The sequence below is a fragment of the Lepus europaeus genome, chromosome 17, assembly GCF_033115175.1.
Source record: "Lepus europaeus isolate LE1 chromosome 17, mLepTim1.pri, whole genome shotgun sequence".
In the NCBI taxonomy this organism is placed as follows: domain Eukaryota; kingdom Metazoa; phylum Chordata; class Mammalia; order Lagomorpha; family Leporidae; genus Lepus; species Lepus europaeus.
The window spans coordinates 4757712-4775644 of record NC_084843.1 but is presented as its reverse complement, the minus strand read 5'-3'; the positions used below and the strand labels follow the sequence as shown (position 1 = coordinate 4775644).

The following is a 17933-nucleotide window of genomic DNA, read 5'->3' as shown; positions in this document are numbered from 1 at the left end:
AGCTGGATTGGAAGTGGAGCAGCCAGAACCCAAACCAGCGCCCATATGGGATGCTGGCACCACAGGCGACGGCTTCACCTGCTATGCCACAGCACTGGCCCCCAAGCCCATTGTTTTTTTCTGGAAGCTTCCATAGGCTGTGGATACACATGGAGTTTAGGGGGAAGTAGCAGTTGTTAAGTTGGGACAGGTGTGAACTTAGATTTTGTCTGATGGTGATGTATTTTTCCTGGAGGTCCTAAAACTGATATATAAGATCATTAAAATGGCATTTGTAGCACAGGAACCCTTAGGCAGGAACAGCAAATGAATAGCCAGGTGTGAACTTGGAAGAAGGAACATTAAAGTGTTTTCTTTTTTTGTCTCTGCTACATCTTCACACTCAGTTAAATATGTAAATTATAAAATTACTAATCATATGATTACTGCATAATGACATCTCTGGCTGATTACAAAATTGCCTTTGCCAGCACTGTACTTTTAACATATGAAAAGGCCTGTTCAGGCTCTGTCGCTCTATGATGCATAATTAAAACGGAAATAATTCCAAGGCATGAACGCTGATGACCTGCAATGTGGGTTTTTTTTTTTTTTTTAGACAGATAAAATGTTTTGTATGCAAAGTTTTAAGGAAGAGGAAAAGTTTCGAAGCTCTTGTCCTGTTGTAGAGCTAGCTGCAGGACTGATGCATTGAATGCCTTTACACCTGTCTCCCGGAGTCCTTCTGCGGGTCGGGTTGTCCATGATCAGTAGTTTTTAACAGCACTTTGCTGTGTGCAGAAGAAAAAGATGTGAGAAAGTAGTTACGAGGCACAACAAGGAGCGAGTGGAGATTATTCTGGCTGAGTCAGCGGCGCCGTAGCCACCCAGCCAGATGGCTGTCTCCCTGTGTCTCCCCGTGCCCTGACATGGGGCAGGGAACAGCGCTGTTTCCTTGCTCTTGCCTTGGGCTCCCGGGAGTGGTCCCTACCTTCATCGCCCCTCCTGCTGCCTGCAGGCCTGGCAGGTGTTCCACCTCTTCTCGCAGAGCCACGGGCCTCACCCTCCCTCCTGCTGCGGCCCCTGCACCGCGGAGCCCCACCCCGGCTGCCTGTCTGCCCTCCTTTTTCCCATCTCTCTCCTAGGCCTTCTCTCCTGGATGTGTTCCCAGCTTGCAGCGCCCCTTGTTGTTGGGGTCTCTCCTCCTCCATCTCCTCCTCCTCCCTGGGCACTGCCCTGCTCTCGCTCTCAGACACCCAAATTATTCCTGTGTGCCTGTTGCCACCCGTGCTGTACCTTTGTCCCCATAACCAAAGCAGTTCCCGTTCCTGACGTGCGGCCGGCGGCCTTGTCTCCAGACTCGCGGTGTCTTCTCCGTGTTCCCCTCCACGGCTGCCTTGCAGCACGGGGACCTCGCTGGCCTCCCCGCACTCGAGCCCCTGGCCATCTTCTGCAGTTACCCTGGGTGCTGCTCAGCCCTTCCCTGTCTGCTTTCCTGCCGCTCTCGGCGTGCTTTCTCCTCCTCTGTCTTGATCCTGCTTTTTTTTTTTTTTTTTTTTAAAGATTTATTTATTTATTTGAAAGAGTTAGAGACATCTTCCATCAGCTGGTTCATTCCTCAAAGCCAGGAGCCTCTTCTGGGTCTCCCACGTGGGTGGCAGGGGCCCAGACACTCGGGCCGTCCCGTGCCCCTGTGGGACGCTGGCATCACTTTACCCGCTACGCTGCAGTGCCAGCCCCTGACCTGATCCCTCTTTTGCCCACCCTGTTGTGTGGCCTCTGTTGCTCTCACAGCTTCAGCTGTTCCCTCTCTATGGGTAACCATGGCATTGAGACCTCCGGCCCTGACTTGACCCTGGTGTCTGGCTGGACAACACAGAGTGAGGTCGCTAGTGAGAATCACCGCTGTTGGCTGAGCATCTGCTCTGTCTCGTTCGTCTTCATTTAAAAAAAAAAACATTATTTTTAGGGCGGGCACTGTGGCTCACTTGGTTAATCCTCTGCCTGCGGCACCGGCATCCCATATGGGTGCCAGGTTCTAGTTCTGGTTGCTCCTCTTCCAGGCCAGCTCTCTGCTGTGGCCTGGGAGGGCAGTGGAGGATGGCCCAAGTGCTTGGGCCCTGCACCCCATGGGAGACCAGGAGGAAGCACCTGGCTCCTGGCTTCAGATCGGCGCAGCGCTGGCCGTAGTGGCCCTTTGGGGGTGAATCACAGAAGGAAGACCTTTCTCTCTGTCTCTCTCTCACTGTCTGTAACTCTACCTGGCAAATAAAAAAAAAGAAAGAAAAAAGTATTATTTTTAATGGACAAATATTGCAGAACATGTCTTGAAGCATGTATACATTTCAGAATGACTAAATCAAGCTACTTAATAAATATATATGTATATATTATCACTTACCAAAGTTATTTATCTGCAGTGAGGACATTTAAAATCTGTTCTCTGCAGTTTTCAGGTCCATAGCACACTGCTCTTTGTTTTTTTAAAGCTTTATTTATTTATTTGAAAGGCAGAGTTAGAGAGAGAGAGGGAGAGACACACAGAGAGAAGTCTTCCATCTGCTGGTTCACTCCCCGAATGGTGGCAAAAGCTAGGGCTAGGCCAGGCTGAAGCCAAGAGCCTCCTCCGGTCTCCCGCATGGGTGCAGGAGCCCAAGGACTTGGGCCATCCTCCGCTGCCTTCCCAGGAGCACTAGCAGGGAGCTGGATTGGAAGTGGAGCAGCCGGGACGCGGGCCAGTGTCCACGTGGGATGCCAGCCCTGCAGGCAGCAGCTTAAGCCTCAATGGCACAGTGTTGGCCCCAGCACATTGCCTTCTATTGCAGTCCCTGTGACGTGCAGAAGATCTCCTTGTCCTGGGCCTTCCGTCCAGTGGGGACCGACATCTGCCCACTCAGCTCTCCGTGTCCCTTTCACTGCTGCAGGGGCCCTCTTTCCCTGGGTCCTTTCCACAGCCCTCCCAGCCAGGCCTTGTCAGGGGTATAGAGTCCTGGTCCCTGGCAGGTAAGGCGAGACCAGGGACCTGCATGCCAGGAGGCACCTTAGACCAAGGGGACAGATCAGAGCTTCCAAAGGGAGGGAAGTGAGAAGGAACCAGACTGGAGAGCAGGCTGTGGTGGGTGCATGGAGGCCCTCTCCGTGGGGGACATCAGCCCTGACCGAGCACCAGGCTTCCGAAAGCGAGTGGGAAGCAGCTGCCACACTCATTGTGCAGCTCTGGATCCAGAGAGGAGAACGGCTCGGGCCGATGGCCGTCTTCCCGCCGCCAGTGCCGACGCCTTTCTCCCAGCTAGCTCTGCGCAGATGGAGCAGCCCTCGTGTCCATCAGTGTCCATGCTGGGAAGCTCTGTCCCCGGCTGGACCCTGCCGATGTCCCATCAGAGGGTGATTATGGATGGCATTTCTGGGGGAGGTCTTGCACATACCCCTCCCTCAGGTACCTGGTTCAGGGCCCCCTGGAGAGAACGAGTTTCTTTTGGCAACTCCATGGTCTCTGAGTCTGGAAGTCCCACCATCCATGCATCATTGCAGGCCTGAACTCCTGTTGTGATCCATAGTCAGGGGCCCTCACCTAGATCCAGGCCCCCTGCAAATCCAGAGCTGTAGGGGAAACTTAGCTCAGAGCACCTGCACCTTTCATTGCATGCTAGCCACATGGCGGACCTCTGGGGCCCGGTAATCTAATGAGAAAAGCCGCAGATTCAGTCTCGCCCGGTGTCACAAAGAACGGTTGTATTTTGCAAAGTGCCCGAGCCAGAGGACTGCCCAGAAAATAGCGGGTGATTTGATCCAATCCAGGCCTAAGTAGATGACACGCAGCCGAGAAGTCCGGGGTCACGCTTTTGGGGTGCAGGGAGGAGGGTGAGAGGACAGTCAGGGTCGGGGTCTTGGGATCCGATCGAGAATCCACAGACATCGGAAAGCTGTGACCTCACGCACGTTTCATCAAGGGTAACTGCACCACAGAGCGGATTCTGTGCTTGATGGAGATGTAAAAATAACCTTAACCCAGACATGCGTTTCAGTGCCTCACAGATGGGCCGTAATTTATGGCTTGTGTAGGAGTGATGGGTGCACCTATTACAGATACACTCTCCCCTGCAGACCTTGACGTTCTGAGGCTGTCACCGGGTGTCGTTCTCCTGTGTCTGAACCTCGACACTGGGGCGATACGTCCTGCAGGCTGAGGCGTGGCTGCGCTCACGCTCTGCAAAGATTGCTGGTCCTGCACAGATGTGTCTGTCGATACGCATGAACGCAATCTCACTTGAAAATATTCTTTCCTAAATAGGGAACTGTATGGCCTACCTGTGGGACTTACCAGGTGCAACACGCCGCGGTTCTCGGAGCCACAGACTCAGCCGCGTTTTTCTCCTTCTTCCTTCCAGGCAACATGAAACGGTCATCCCGGGAGACCTCCCCCTCATCCAGGAAGTCACCACGACGCTCCGCGAGTGGTCCACCATCTGGAGGCAGCTCTATGTGGTGAGGGCTTCTAGCTCCAGCATGGTGGTGTCCAGCCGAGCGGGGTTTTTCCTCCCCGAACAGCAGAACTTCTAGAACACAGGCCTAGGAGGGCAAAGACAGCAGCATTGTTAATCAGGCCTCTTTTGGGCTCCCAGTGCCCTTGGACCTGCCTTTGTCGGGGTGTCACTGTGCTCACTGTAGCGAGGTGGGCAGTAAAGGAAGGGGCCGTGGGGTCTGCCTGGCCTTGTATAAGGAAGAGAAATGCGGTTGCTGGAAGGCAGGTGCCGGCGTCTGCCCACACCGATGTCACCTAAGCACTGATGTTTTGATGGTGGCGCCGAAATCTGCTTTGACACAGGGCTCAGTGCTGCTTTGTTGGATGTCGCTGTTTGTTTATTTATTCGTATATTTTTGCCTATGCGATTGCAGGCAGAGCTCTTCTATAGGGAAGCCTGCCCAGCTCTCTCTCTCGGTTTCATTGTGATTGCAACAGGGCCGGGGACGGCTTTTACATTCTGGCTTCGTGTGCACCTGTCCGGTGCTCCTGATCGTGGACGAAGCCTCATTAATGCGGCGAGGTGGAAGCTCTGACAGCTCCCATTTCCTATTCCCCCAGGACATTTCTTCGCACATAAATTCATATTTGCTGAAGATTACCTTTTGTTAAGCCTGTATTTCTATTCAGAGTGTTGATTTCTCATATGCTAATGTTATTATCAGCAGGCAAGGGCTCGGGAAGGAAGTCGGGGTGTTAATTTCTTGGGCGCATAGAAGACTTCCTAGAGCCCCACAGCTGCTTGCTGTTGTTTTTGATTATACAGTGGTTTCCTATAAATGCACAGTAATAAGCGGTTGCACTAATTGTTCATCAAATGTACTCAAAAACCTAAAAGCGCAAAGTTAGCCGTGAATGTTTTGTGTAAATCCGAGCAATTTTGAAGTCGGTGTTTCATGTTCAACTTAGCAATTTTTAAACAAAAATATGGCAACAAAACAAACTGGAGTGGATGCTGACTAATGTGTCAGCGGACACGATTTTCACCACAGCCCCTGGCGTAGGCACTGCTCACGGTCACCCTGGTCCTTTTACGCAACTGCACTTTGCCTCTGATGGGCTTCTGGTTGGATTTGTGCAAAGCCGAGTCAAGCCGAAAATGGGTGTCATATTTTATTTGATTTTTTTGCTCTGTTCTGTGGTTATAGGCAATTTACCAAAATATTAAGGATTTTACATACTTCTAGAGCTTCAGGAAAATGGCAAGTGTTGTTAGTAAGAAGGAAAGGGACATGATTTTGCAAAATAGATCATTAATTTTTGACTATGTAAGTTTCTTAGAAAATTTATTTCATTTTTATTTGAATGATAGAGAGAGGAAGAGACAGAGAAAGAGATCTTTGATCTACTGGTTTAGTCTACCCAAATGGTCACCGTGGCCTGAGCTGGGCCAGGTCGAAACCAGGAGCCTGGAACTCCATCTGTGTCTCCCATGTTAGCAAGGAGCCGGATTGGAAACAGAGCAGGTGGGACTGGTATTGGCGTTCTGACCAGAAGTGACAATGCTGGAAGCGGTGGCTTAACCCACTGTGCCACAGTGCCAGCCCTGGGTGTTTAGTTTTCATGGAAGTCATTGAAATCAGGATAATATTATAAAGAATAGCTCATGGGATGTAAAAATGCTTATTAGGATGCTGTGTGATGGGTGGGTGGTGAGGATCTTAGAAGCTTCTAGAATTAAGCCAAGTACTAGACTCAGGTATGTAGAGGGAAATTATTTTAAAGAAATACCACCAGTCACCTTTTCACCTTCTAAAGGTACCACAGTGTTACGTTTTCATCAAATTAGGCTCCAGCTGGATTTCTTGTTGAAAGAACTGCTCAGGGACTTTTCCTTGGGTAACTGGACTCTGCAGTTGTAAAACTGATTTTCCTTTGTAGCATCAGCCCTTCTGGATCCAGAGCAAATGCTCCCAGGTGTAGATTTTGTGTCTAATTTGCACGGACGCACCGTTGCCTGTGCATGGAGGCTGGCCTCTCACAGTGGGTCTCTGCGTGAGCTGTGGGGTTCAGGGCTCCTTTTCTCAGGGTGTCGAGAAGGGCCAGGATACAGGGTTCCTGAGGTCTGCAGGGGGAGCAGACTCAGGTTCAGGTTCAGATCTCAGGTTCAGAAAAGCTGAGGGAGCTGTAAGGGTTGCTCAGAGCTCAGAGACACACGTGGCGCCCGAGGGCCACACAGCTCCTGCCAGGCTTGATTTCTTGATTCTGCTTCCAATGCTCTTATATGGATGGCGTCCTGGGGATGGTACATTGCTTTTTCCTTCTTTTAATATTGTAGTGTTTTCTAGGAACCACCCTCCCCAAAATGTGTACCGACGGGTGCTGCAAACAGCTTGCTTTGATGCTAGTGAAATCCCATGACACAGTGCATGTGCTACATGAGTTATGTATGTTGATATGATCTCCACAGTGCTGTTTAAAACCCAAAGCCTCACAGTTGGCTTCCCCCTCCCCGCCCCCATCTAGCAAGATAACAGGGAGATGTTTCGAAGTGTGCGACACATGATCTACGACCTCATCGAGTGGCGATCCCAGATTCTTTCCGGAACTCTGCCCCAGGACGAGCTCAAAGAACTCAAGAAGAAGGTCACGGCCAAAATCGATTATGGAAACAGGTTTGTTTATTATTTAAAAGATGATTTCATGCTTACGTTATCCGATATAATGACATTACCATGAGCCCTCAGGACCTCAAAATCAGGTTGTATCAGAAGGCAGGATTCCTAACATCCAGATAAGGGCATGGTTTTCATTTTGAAAAGGATGAGGCATTTTCTGTTGGATCATGAGCACCAGGGGCATTGCCTGAGTCACCCTCTATACTCGCCTCTCCTTTGTGCTGCTAGTGCTAGGGCCGTGAGGCCGGGGCAGGCTGGCCTGGCGTGCCGACCGTCCCCGACGGGACGCCACAGCGGTCACCTCCACAAGGATCCTCTGCTTTCTGCTCCCAGTGTCGGCTTGCCGCTGGTGTGGTTTCTTTGGAATCCCTAAGCTCTGAGACCCGGAGCAGGTGTTTCAGGTCCCTGTGAGGCTTGTCCCCAGGGCAGACATGCTGGACGTGACAAGCAGAAACACAGCGCGGCTAAATTTAAGTTCAGTTGCACCACAGAGTGGTCTCTCCCAAACGTCTCCATCTACTGCAGGCCTCCGCCCGGGCCTGCTCCGGTACCTTTCGTGACAGCGTGCTGTCTGCTCCAGAGAGCGCAAGTGGTTTCTGATGCTGCAAGGAACAGGGTGCTCTGACCCTAATTCTTCTAGGTTCTTCTTCTTCTTCTTTTTTTAAATATTTACTTATTTGAAAGTCAGGGTTACATGGGGCGGGGAGAGAAGAGAGAGAGATATCTTCTATCTGCTAGTTCACTCCCCCGATGGCAGCAACAGCCAGGGCTGGGCCAGGATGAAGCTAGGAGCCAAGAGCTTCACCCAGATCTTCCACGAAGGTGCAGGGGCTCAAACATTTGGGTCATCTTCCGCTGCTTTCCCAGGCCATAAGCAGGGAGCTGGATTGGAAGTTGAGCAGCCAGGACACAAATCTGTGCCCATGTGGGATTCTGGTGTCTTAACCCGCGATGCCACAACACCAGCCCCCACCAGGCCCTTTAATCCACATGAGCTTATGTCCTGTTCTGCATGGTCGCTGTTTGGTTATTTATGGAATCAGAGCTCTAAAGAAGCTTTATTAAAAATTACCCAATCACATGGTTTGCAAATGCCTTTCAACATTGAAATCACTTAGAGAAGTTTCAAAACACAGAATCCTCAGAGCTGCTCCTTGGGAACCTGGTCTGTGACGTCTAGGATGCTGGCTGGAATCCTTGGCTTGTAAAAATGGAGTTAGACCTTGCTGGACCGCAGACTGCAAAGCTGTTGGCTCTGGAGCCCTCATCTTACACATAGCAGTGTGGGCATCAAGAGGGGAAGACGCCTGTGCCAGCCGCTCGGGTGCAGGGAGCTGAGGAACAGCCTCCTGGAAAGCAGGATTATCCGTGATCCTGTTTCTTAGAAACGTCACATTTGCAGTGCGGAAGGTTTCTTAGCACAATCTCAGGAACAGGCGGCAGGGCCTGGGTTACTGCTACAGGACAAGGAGTTTGGGTGAAGGGCGCACTTCTGGGTACGCGATGTTAGATATGTTTGTTCCAAGACCGCCTTCTTACAACAGCCGAACTTCTTGTGTGGATTTTCTTTCTTTCTTTGTTTTTAAAGATTATTTATTTGAATGAATTATAAAGAGAGAGAGAGGGAAAGACAAAGATCTTCCATCTGCTGATTCACTCCCCAAATGGCCACAACAGCCATGGCTGGGCCAGGCCCCAGGAGCCAGGAGCTTCATCCAGATCTCCCATGTGGGGGCAGGGGACCAAGCACTTGGGCCATCTTCCTCGGCTTTCCCAGGCACATTAGCAGGGAACTGGATGGGAAGTGGAGCAGCTGAGACTCTAATTGGAGCTCATATGGGATGCCAGCACTGCAGACGGCAGCTTAACCTGCTGAGCCCCAGCCCTGGCCCTTTGGATTTTTATTTCTAAGGAGGGTTATATTTTGAACTTAAATTCGGAGACTTCCTGCTGGGTTTGGCTGCAGGAGGTTGCCTAGTTACATTATGTCATGGGGTAACTTAGATAAGGAACGAAGTGTTTCCAAATATAATTTACTACCTGGTATGAAATTATTTCTCACTAAACCGGGCTTGTGCCCAGGGGTCTTCAGGGGTCTCTGCTGCTCTGTGCATGACCTCCTTGTGGCTCCTTCACAAAAAAGTGATTCAAAATGCAATGAGCTTGAGTGCTTGCTATTAAGATGGGTGGATTTCATAAGGATAAAATGTTTGCATCTTTTTCAGTCTTTATTTATGTGTTCTTGCTGTGTTTTAATTCTAAAGCTGATTGGAGGAGTGGTGAAGGTCATGGGACATGTCCCTAGGAAAATGCACATAGACAATACACACACATGTACACACATGCACGCACAGACATGGACACACACATGCACGTATACAACCTAGACACATGTACAGACACAGATACAGTGTACACATACACAAAGGCACAAACACGCACAAAGCAGACATACACAGTCATACATGGACACACAGAGACATGGACAGACTTACTCACAGGGACACATAGACTGACCCACAGACACCCCAGGTACACATGCCAGACACAGACTCAGATAGACGCCCCCTTCCCCCAAAGAGAGTGACGCACTGACGTGTGCAGAGCCTGCCCGCAGGTTCTGAGGAGTTCCCCCCTCCCCTTGGGTCCTGGAGGCCTCGGTGGAGGTGGTCCCCAGTGGCGTGCTGTGACTGCGTTGAGCCAGCTGGGCACTCACTGCTGAGAGTGGCGTGCAGGTGGCTTGCTGTGACGGGCCACCGGGTGTGACGGTTTGCGTGTGGCATGTGGGGAAGAGTGGGCCATGACACGGTTCTGACACCGAGCCCGGGCTCGGGGCTGTTGTAGACGTTTGGTGTTGGGCAAGATCCTAAACTTCTCTGAGTGTAGGTCTCTTCTTTGGTAGGTGAGTGGTCAGATCTCCCGATGGGGCGTGGGTGAGGTCACATGGCACAGTGTCCCCAGCAGCCTGGCACAGGGCGTGTGTCTCATGTGTTCCTTGGCAGAGCGTCATCCTGTGTGTCCCCAGGCCTGCCTGGCCTTCCTCATGCCAGGGACCTGCAGTGCCACCCACACAGCACTGACCCTGCCCATAGCTGAATTGGCCCCGCCCATACTGGCATAGGTGCAGGGGTGGGTATTTAGGTGGGAGTGGGAGGTGTTCCACCTGCAGCCTTGCAGCATGGGGGCTGGTTTCCTGCAGGGCACCGAGCCTCTGCCGTGTCCCCTCTTGCTGCTGGCAGGCCCAGGGGAATGGCGGCACAGATACCCAAAGGAAAAGATGAGCTGTTGGGAATTGCTGCCCCAGAGGTGCCGGCTCCCGGCCCAGGCCCACACGGAAGCCGTCTGAGCTGTGGCCTGGCCTGTGGAACGTCCCTGTGACCGCAGGGGGAGGCTGTGGTTCCTCTGACACAGGGCGGCTGGGCACGTGACCTTTCTGTTTCCACTCGTGCCGTCATCTAACCGCATGCATCATTCCTTCAAAGGCCTTTCTCTTGGCCTGTGGTCAGACATCCCAGCCTCCAGGGCCTGGGGAGCAGCAGGAGGCCCGCCCCCTCGGTGGGGCGCTGGGCGTCTGTGGGTCCTTGCTGCAGGTCATATCAAAACCAGGCACCCCGCCCCGGCTCAGCTCCTGTTTGTAGCATCACTGCCTGTGGGCATTCTCCAGAATAGGAATCACCTGACCGCGTGTTGGATCTGGGGACGCAGAGAGGGTGTCGCCAGGAACGACTCCCAGACAAGACGGCACGAACTCGGCAGGCAGGTGTTGCCGTGTTTTAAGTGGGCTACTCTGTCTAGCCATCTGGCCAGGAAGTTGCTTAACGTGAGCGTGGATGCCGTCCATATGTTCCGGGTCTAGACACAAGGGAACGTCTTCACCGAAGATTGTCCCAGTGGCCTCGTGTAGGGATGAGAGCGGACTCCAGGGATACGGAAAACCCCGTGGGGTCCCTGCCAGACCGTGTCCAGCTGACTTGTGCGCTGGGTGTGTCTCCAGTCATGCTTCTCTCCCTCATCTGCCCAGGGGTGGTGTCACAAGAGCCAGCCTGTGTGTGTGTGTGAGTGTGAGCGTGTGTGTGTGTGACTGCGTCTGTGTGTGAATGTACACGGTGTGTGCTTCCAGCTGTCCCTGCTTTGCACAGTAATCACACATTTCACTGTGCCGTGTAGAACTGTGACAGTTTCTCATTGGAGGACGATGTGAGCGATCGCAGTGGGAGTAAAAAATTGAGGAAAAGTTCTTTGTTTTTTGAAGATTTTACTGATTTGAGAGGTAGAGTTACAGACAGAGAGGGAGAGATAGAAAGGTCTCCCATCTTCTGGTTTACTCCCTACATGACTGCAATGGCTGGAGCTGTGCTGATCTGAAGCCAGGAGCCAGGAGCTTCTTCCCAGTCTCCCATGTGGGTGCAGGGGCCCAAGCACTTGGGCCATCTTCCACTGCTTTCCTAGGCCATAGCAGAGAGCTGGATGGGAAGAGGAGCAGCCGGGACTAGAATCCGCGCCCATATGGGATGTCGGTGCCACAGGTGGAGGATTAACCTACTGCGCCACTGTACCAGCCCCAGAAAAGTTCTTTATAAAATGCCCCCAAGGTGATACTTTTTGAATGAAAGACAGTGGCTTCTTTGGATTGTCTCCCCTGGTATTAGGGAGTGACCTTGACTTCGCGTGACCTTTCACCTGCTAGTGCTGGGGCTGAAGTTATGTGAGAGAATTAAGCAGCGGCTCAGTGTCTGTGAAGTTCTGATTCCTTGTCGTTCTAGAATTCTTGATTTGGACCTGGTGGTGAGAGACGAAGATGGAAACATTTTGGATCCAGAACTAACCAGCACGATCAGTCTCTTCAGAGCTCATGAGGTTGCGTCGAAGCAAGTGGAGGAACGGTTGCAAGAAGAGAAAGTAAGTCCAGCCTGCATCGTGTCGTCCGTGGTTGGGACGCAGTGCCTCATCAGCGGTTCGCACCATTAGGAGAATTTCAGGAAGGCCCCAGTGTGGTGGCTCGCCTTAGAGGGCAGGGTGCTGACGACGTCAGCTTTGTGCCCTCTGAAGTGGGGACCCCCCTTACCCCTCTGCTGTGGTGTGTGTGATGTATTCTAGGTTCTGTGAGGCCAGGGAGCAGGTGTCTTACTGATCATCTTCTGGGCCCGTTAACAACATGGTCTGTTTGGTAGATATTCAGCAAGTGATTGCCATCTGATAGTTGAGTGAGTGTTTGCTGTTTGCCAGGTTCTGAGGGTGGAGCGAGTGAGATGGCGCTGGGCTTGGAGGGTTTAGGCTCAGAAGGGAATGCAGAGTTAAACAGGCCTCATGTCATATCCTCATCCGGATTCGCTGAAGGGAATGAACGAGCCCCTGGAAGTTGAGAGAATACAGCGTATGAGCTGTTATGGAATTGTGGCCGCCGCACAGGGTGCTGGATCTCAGTGGATGCGCGCTTTGAAGTAGCAGGACGCAGTGGCACGCGCGGCTTTGCTGTCTCAGGCCAGCTGGCCACACAGCGCTGTCTCCTCTGGAGGGCTGGCGGCGAGTGCTGCTGATGCTGACTGTCCCCCCCCCCCCGTCCCTTTGCAGTCTCAGAAGCAGAACCTGGACATCACCAGACAAGCCAAGTTTGCTGCCACCCCTTCTCTGGCCTTGTTTGTCAACCTCAAAAACGTGGTCTGTAAAATAGGAGAAGATGCAGAAGTCCTCATGTCTCTTTATGACCCCGTGGAGTCCAAGTTCATCAGGTAGGGGCATTCCTGGCTGCAGTCCTTCCCCCTTGGTTGGTGGAAGGAAGACGGCCGGGTAGCCACCAGCATGCCCCGCTGCCTGCCTAGAGAACCCATCGAGGAGCTGCCTGCCAGGCCTCGCCCCAGCGGTGGAGCCAGCGGCTGCTTCTGGCTCTGCTTGGGCTCTGTCCTGGGGCCTGTGCACCTTGCTTTCTCCTTGGAGGGGTAGAGTGACCTCAGGGACGTCCTGGTGATAGCTTCAGGCCCAGCTATGTTGGGTTCAGTTTCCAGTCCCCCTCCATGTCGTGTTTCCTTGTTCCCAGTGCTGGGTCTCGGCGTCGCCTCTGTGACCTTGGTCGTTGCCGTGTCTTTGAGACGACGGACGGTGGCCCGCTGTCTAGAGCGGTGCCCACCACCTGCGGGTCCTCTGTTCATCTTTGTTGAAAGAAAACATTGCAGACTCATTGTTGTGCTTCGGCCTTGAGTATAACTTCTCCTTTGTCTGGATGGAAACATTGCCCTTAAACTGTGAGAGGCGTGTGTGTCTGTGCTACAACTGCCTGTCTTCACTCGCATTATTCACAATTATGCAGCTCGGGCTCTGATGGCAGCAGACCCAATGGGTGAATTTCATTCTCGCTTCTAATAAGGACTGTATTTCTTCTTGACATAGGATGCAGTTTGTATTTATTGGAGTATTTTGTTTGTCATAAGCCTGAAAGAAACGCGCATTGTGTTGAATTTTATGCTAGCATCCTTCTAAGTGAACAAATGGACTTTTAAAATAATAAATTTGGAAATGCCATCTGCAGATTGTGCCATTACAGTTATCACTCAAGACAAGCACAATGAAAACCCCCCTGAGGGTTTCTGCAGGGTCTGTTAACTCAGGAGCAGCTCTGGTTGTAGCCGATGTTTATAAACGGCAAGCTGCTCCCGTAGAGGACCGACGCGGTGTTAAGTAGAAGGCATTGTGGGTGTACACTTGGTATCCTGTAATATTTGGAAAATTAATCTGATTTATTTCTCCCTTTTCCCAGTGAAAACTACCTGGTTCGCTGGTCAAGCTCGGGATTACCCAAGGATATAGACAGATTGCATAACTTGCGAGCTGTTTTTACCGTAAGTGGATGGTGAAGCCTTGGTGCCTTCCCTCCGACTCCCTCCTGCGCCAGCACATGTGCCGTGGGCTCGGCTCGCGTGGCTTCCCCAGCATCCAGGAGTCTCCAGCTGCCCTTGGAGTCACCTTGGCAGACACTTAGTCCATTAGCATGGAGCAGGTCTCTTAAATTTGTATCTTAAGTTCACTTAACTTTAATTGACTATTGTTATTCACTTCCTTTTTGTCATGCGAATGACTTTAAGATACTTAAAACCGGTCTGATTAAAGAGTCTCAATCCATCTTTGTACTGTCCTTTTCAGTGGAACTTGCATTGAATAATGGTTCTCCAAAATAATTTATGGAAATTAACACTTCCAGGATCTCGGGAGCAAAGACCTGAAGAGGGAGAAAATCAGTTTCGTGTGTCAGATTGTCCGCGTGGGCCGCATGGAGCTGAGGGACAACAACACGCGGAAGCTGACCTCGGGCCTGCGGCGGCCGTTCGGCGTGGCTGGTAATTTTCTTGCCTTTTGCTTGGGAGTTTGAGAGCAGCTCGTGTGCTCTGAGTGAGAGCTGCTGTTGAATACCGGACAGTGAGCAGTTTCGGTTGATTGTTTTCAGAAAAAAAAAAAAATCTGTTAGTTGACCCGCCAAGCTCAGCGTGCCAGGTGTCAGTCATGACCTGCTTTGGAAGCGGGTCGCGTCTTTTCTGGGGAGAGACCCAGTCCCGTGGGTGGGGGTTCTCAGGCTGTCTGGGCTGGGGGTTGATGGAGGACCTGCTCAGCTCAGGATGGTCGCGGTAGTGATGAGGAAGACGAGCCGACCGGCACGAGGACGTGCTGGGCAGACATGGGGGCTTCTCCTCCCTGTTTGGCCACTGCACAAGAAGAGCCAGGGCCCAGTGACCCCTGCTGAGGACAGAGGGACACGGCCCCAGGACGTTCCCACCACTTGGCCTCTGTCACCGGCACTCTCCCTTTTCAGAATTTTTGGGGACATTTTTTCCTTGCTTTTTTGATGGTCGCTGTGGAATCTCATTCCCCACCCTCTGATATTCGTTTTTTGTCCTTTTTTGTGATTCTTTCAATCCGGGTTATGAAGTCTGGGAACCTTTCTTGGTTCCTGATAGGTAGGAGTAGCCATGGGATTCGGTCTTTGCCTTGGCTCCCAGGAAACTCAGAACTCGGGCCTCTGCCCCCTGGTTTTTAAACTCTTTGTGGAGAAGCTTCAGTCCAGTCAAGGTTGAGCGGGGAATACGGACGGTTCTCACACACCCCTGGCCCGCAGCCCCCGGCCTTCTCGTACCTCTGTCCCTTGCCCCGACACGTCCCTGTCACCCCAGGTCCACGGTCTGTACCAGTGTTTGTGTATTCTCTGAGTTCTGAGAGCTGAGTGATGCCACGTGTTCCGCATTCCAGTGTCACACACAGCAGTCTCGCTGCCTTGACCATGCCCCGTGTGCCTCCTGGAGAATCACTTAAATAAATGATTCACTACTTCATAAGGCATAAACAATAGCAGAGACATAGGCGTGATGAGGACGAAGCACATTGATTCAACTTACTTAATGGCGTATTCCAGTGATGTTACATTGATAGGAGAAATGCTGAACGTGAGATTGCCTTGCTGAGGTCCTCGAGGCCTTGGGCTGGGGAAATTCTTTGCTGTCTCTGTCCCTTAATACTTGAATGTGGACTTGATAATCTGTCCTCTTTTTCAGAACTTGCAGCATCTTTCGCATGTCATCTGATATTAGAGTTCAGATACCTGTAGTTTCTGAGGTTTTTTCCCCCAACTCTATGTAGTTTTCTGGAAGTATTCTGTTTTTGCTTTGGGTGTCTGTGGTCTCTCTGGAGCCCTCCGAGGAGCCCCCGGCACTGTGTTGGAGCTGCCCCTCTTACAGCCCTGGTGCCCTGGCTCCTCTGTGATTAGATTACAGAGCGTCCAGGGAGAAACTCCTTTGATGCATAATTGGATTTCTTTTTTTTTTTTTTTTAAAGATTTATTTATTTATTCAAAAGGCAGAGTTACAGAGAGGCAGAGGCACAGAGGGATAGGGAGGGAGGGAGAGAGGGAGAGAGGGAGAGAGGGAGAGGTCTTCCACTCACTGGTTCACTCCTCAAATGGCTGCAAGGGCTGGGGCTGGGCCTATCCAAAACCAGGAGCCTGGAGCTTCTTCCAGGTCTCCCACATGGTTGCACGGGCCATCAGCTGGGAGCTGGATCAAAAGAGGAGCAGCCAGGACTTGAAGCGGTGCCCATATGGGATGCCAGCACTACAGGCCGCAGCGCCGGCTCCCATAATTAGATTTCTTAAAACTTATGTGGACTCTAGACTGACAGATTTCTGCCTCCTTTGATTAAAATGGGAATTTTTCAGCTTTTGTGGGTTCAATTTTGATGCTTCAGGAAGTGCTACAGAGTGACGAGTGACGGGTGACAGGTGGAGAGGTGGGGGTCTTAGTCCCAGCTGACACCACGGTGGCCTCTCCCTTCTGCTTTGTGAGGTCCGAAGTCACATCAGGCCCTGCTCCCGGCGTTCTGCAGGATTGACTGAAGCCTGGGTTCGTTCTTTCTTTTCTTTCTCTCTCTCTCTGTCTTTTTAGATTTATTTATTTGTTTGAAAGGCAGAGGTACAGGGAAAGAGGTAGACACAGAACGAGAGATCTTGCATCCTCAGGTTCACTCCTCATAGGGCTGCAATGGCTGTGGCTGGGCCAGGCTGAAGCCAGGAGCCTGGAATTCCGTCTGTGTCTCCCTCGTGGGTGCAGGGACCCAAGCACTTGGGCCATCGTCTCCTGCCTTTCCAGGTGCATTAGCAGGGAGCTGGATTGGAAGTGGAGCAGCCGGGACTTGGAGCGGTGCTGGTATGGTGTGCCTGTGGGCGGCAACTTAACCGGCTGTACCGCAGCCCCAGCCCCTGGCTGCCACTGCTTGTCCCTTGATTTCTGCTGAGCACGTGGGTATGCCTGTGGCTCGTGGTTCTGCCTGTCTGGACTGGTCTGTGGCTCCTTCCTTTTCTGTTTCCTGATGTTAGCACCCAACAGCCTCTGGGCTCCTGGAAATCCCTGTGGGCCATGTTTTAGCTTTGCTGGCTGCGCTCTGCCTTGAATTCTTGGAGGCGTGATGTTTTCATGCTGCCTGGCTTGGGTGGAACCTGGGACCTTCCATCAGCATGTCCCCATCTTCACCATTTTTTATTGTACAGTTGATTATAGTCACATGACATGTGCTTCTTGATTGTGTTTATTTATTTGAAAGGCAGAGAGGCAGAGGGAGAGGGAGAGTGATCTTCTGTCTGCTGGTTTGCTCCCCAAATGCCTGCAACAGCTAGGGCTGGACCAGGCTGAAGCCAGAAGCTGGGAACTCAATGCGCATCTCCCGCGTGGGTGGCAGGGGCTCAGACACTGGGGCCAGTGGTTTAGTCTTTCTAAAATGGCAACATTGTAGGTGAGATCTCACTGTATCAAGTGACATTCACGCCTCCGGACTTTCCGTGGCTACAGCTGGAGGCAGCGTCGTGCTCTCGGAGTCCTGTGACGATGGCTCTGGGGAGTCAGCTCTGTGAACTAGGGCACGGGCGTGAGTGCCCTTGACCCTGAAGGAGCCCCTGCTGGCTATTCTCAGAGCCATGCGGCTGGCGTGGCGTTGCTGAGTGGGACAGTGTGGCTCTTCACCTCCTGAGCTGTGTGTCCGTGGTCCCCCGAGGGGGCGGAGCCACACACCCCTTGTCTCTGCAGCGTCTCTCGCCTCTCCCTGGTCCTCCATCACGGTCATGCTGACGCCACTGCCACTGTCCCTCTCCCGTCCCTCAGCTTCTGGCATTGTGTGGTGGCTACCTGCTCACTGGCCTCCTGGCCCTCACCCTGCACACATCCTCCTCGGCTGAGCCCACCTCCCTCCCTGAGTGTAGAGACCCTAAGTCCTTTTCTCCTCCTTTGGCGATAGGGATGTCTCGTCCAAAGCTCGGAGGACGTCTTGGGCTACGGCCTATGTGCTGA

At 52.1% G+C, this 17933-nt stretch overlaps 1 protein-coding gene across 1 annotated transcript in view; it reads left to right on the top strand.

Moving 5' to 3' along the window:
- The window catches only part of DOCK1 (dedicator of cytokinesis 1), a 491536-nt gene that overhangs the window by 64952 nt on the left and 408651 nt on the right, over positions 1-17933 (top strand). Inside the window, exons 5-10 of the mRNA XM_062215058.1 lie at positions 4368-4464; positions 6968-7116; positions 11883-12018; positions 12691-12848; positions 13871-13952; positions 14312-14447. Of these exons, the coding sequence (XP_062071042.1) occupies positions 4368-4464; positions 6968-7116; positions 11883-12018; positions 12691-12848; positions 13871-13952; positions 14312-14447 (758 nt within the window). The remainder of the gene's footprint in view (positions 1-4367; positions 4465-6967; positions 7117-11882; positions 12019-12690; positions 12849-13870; positions 13953-14311; positions 14448-17933) is intronic.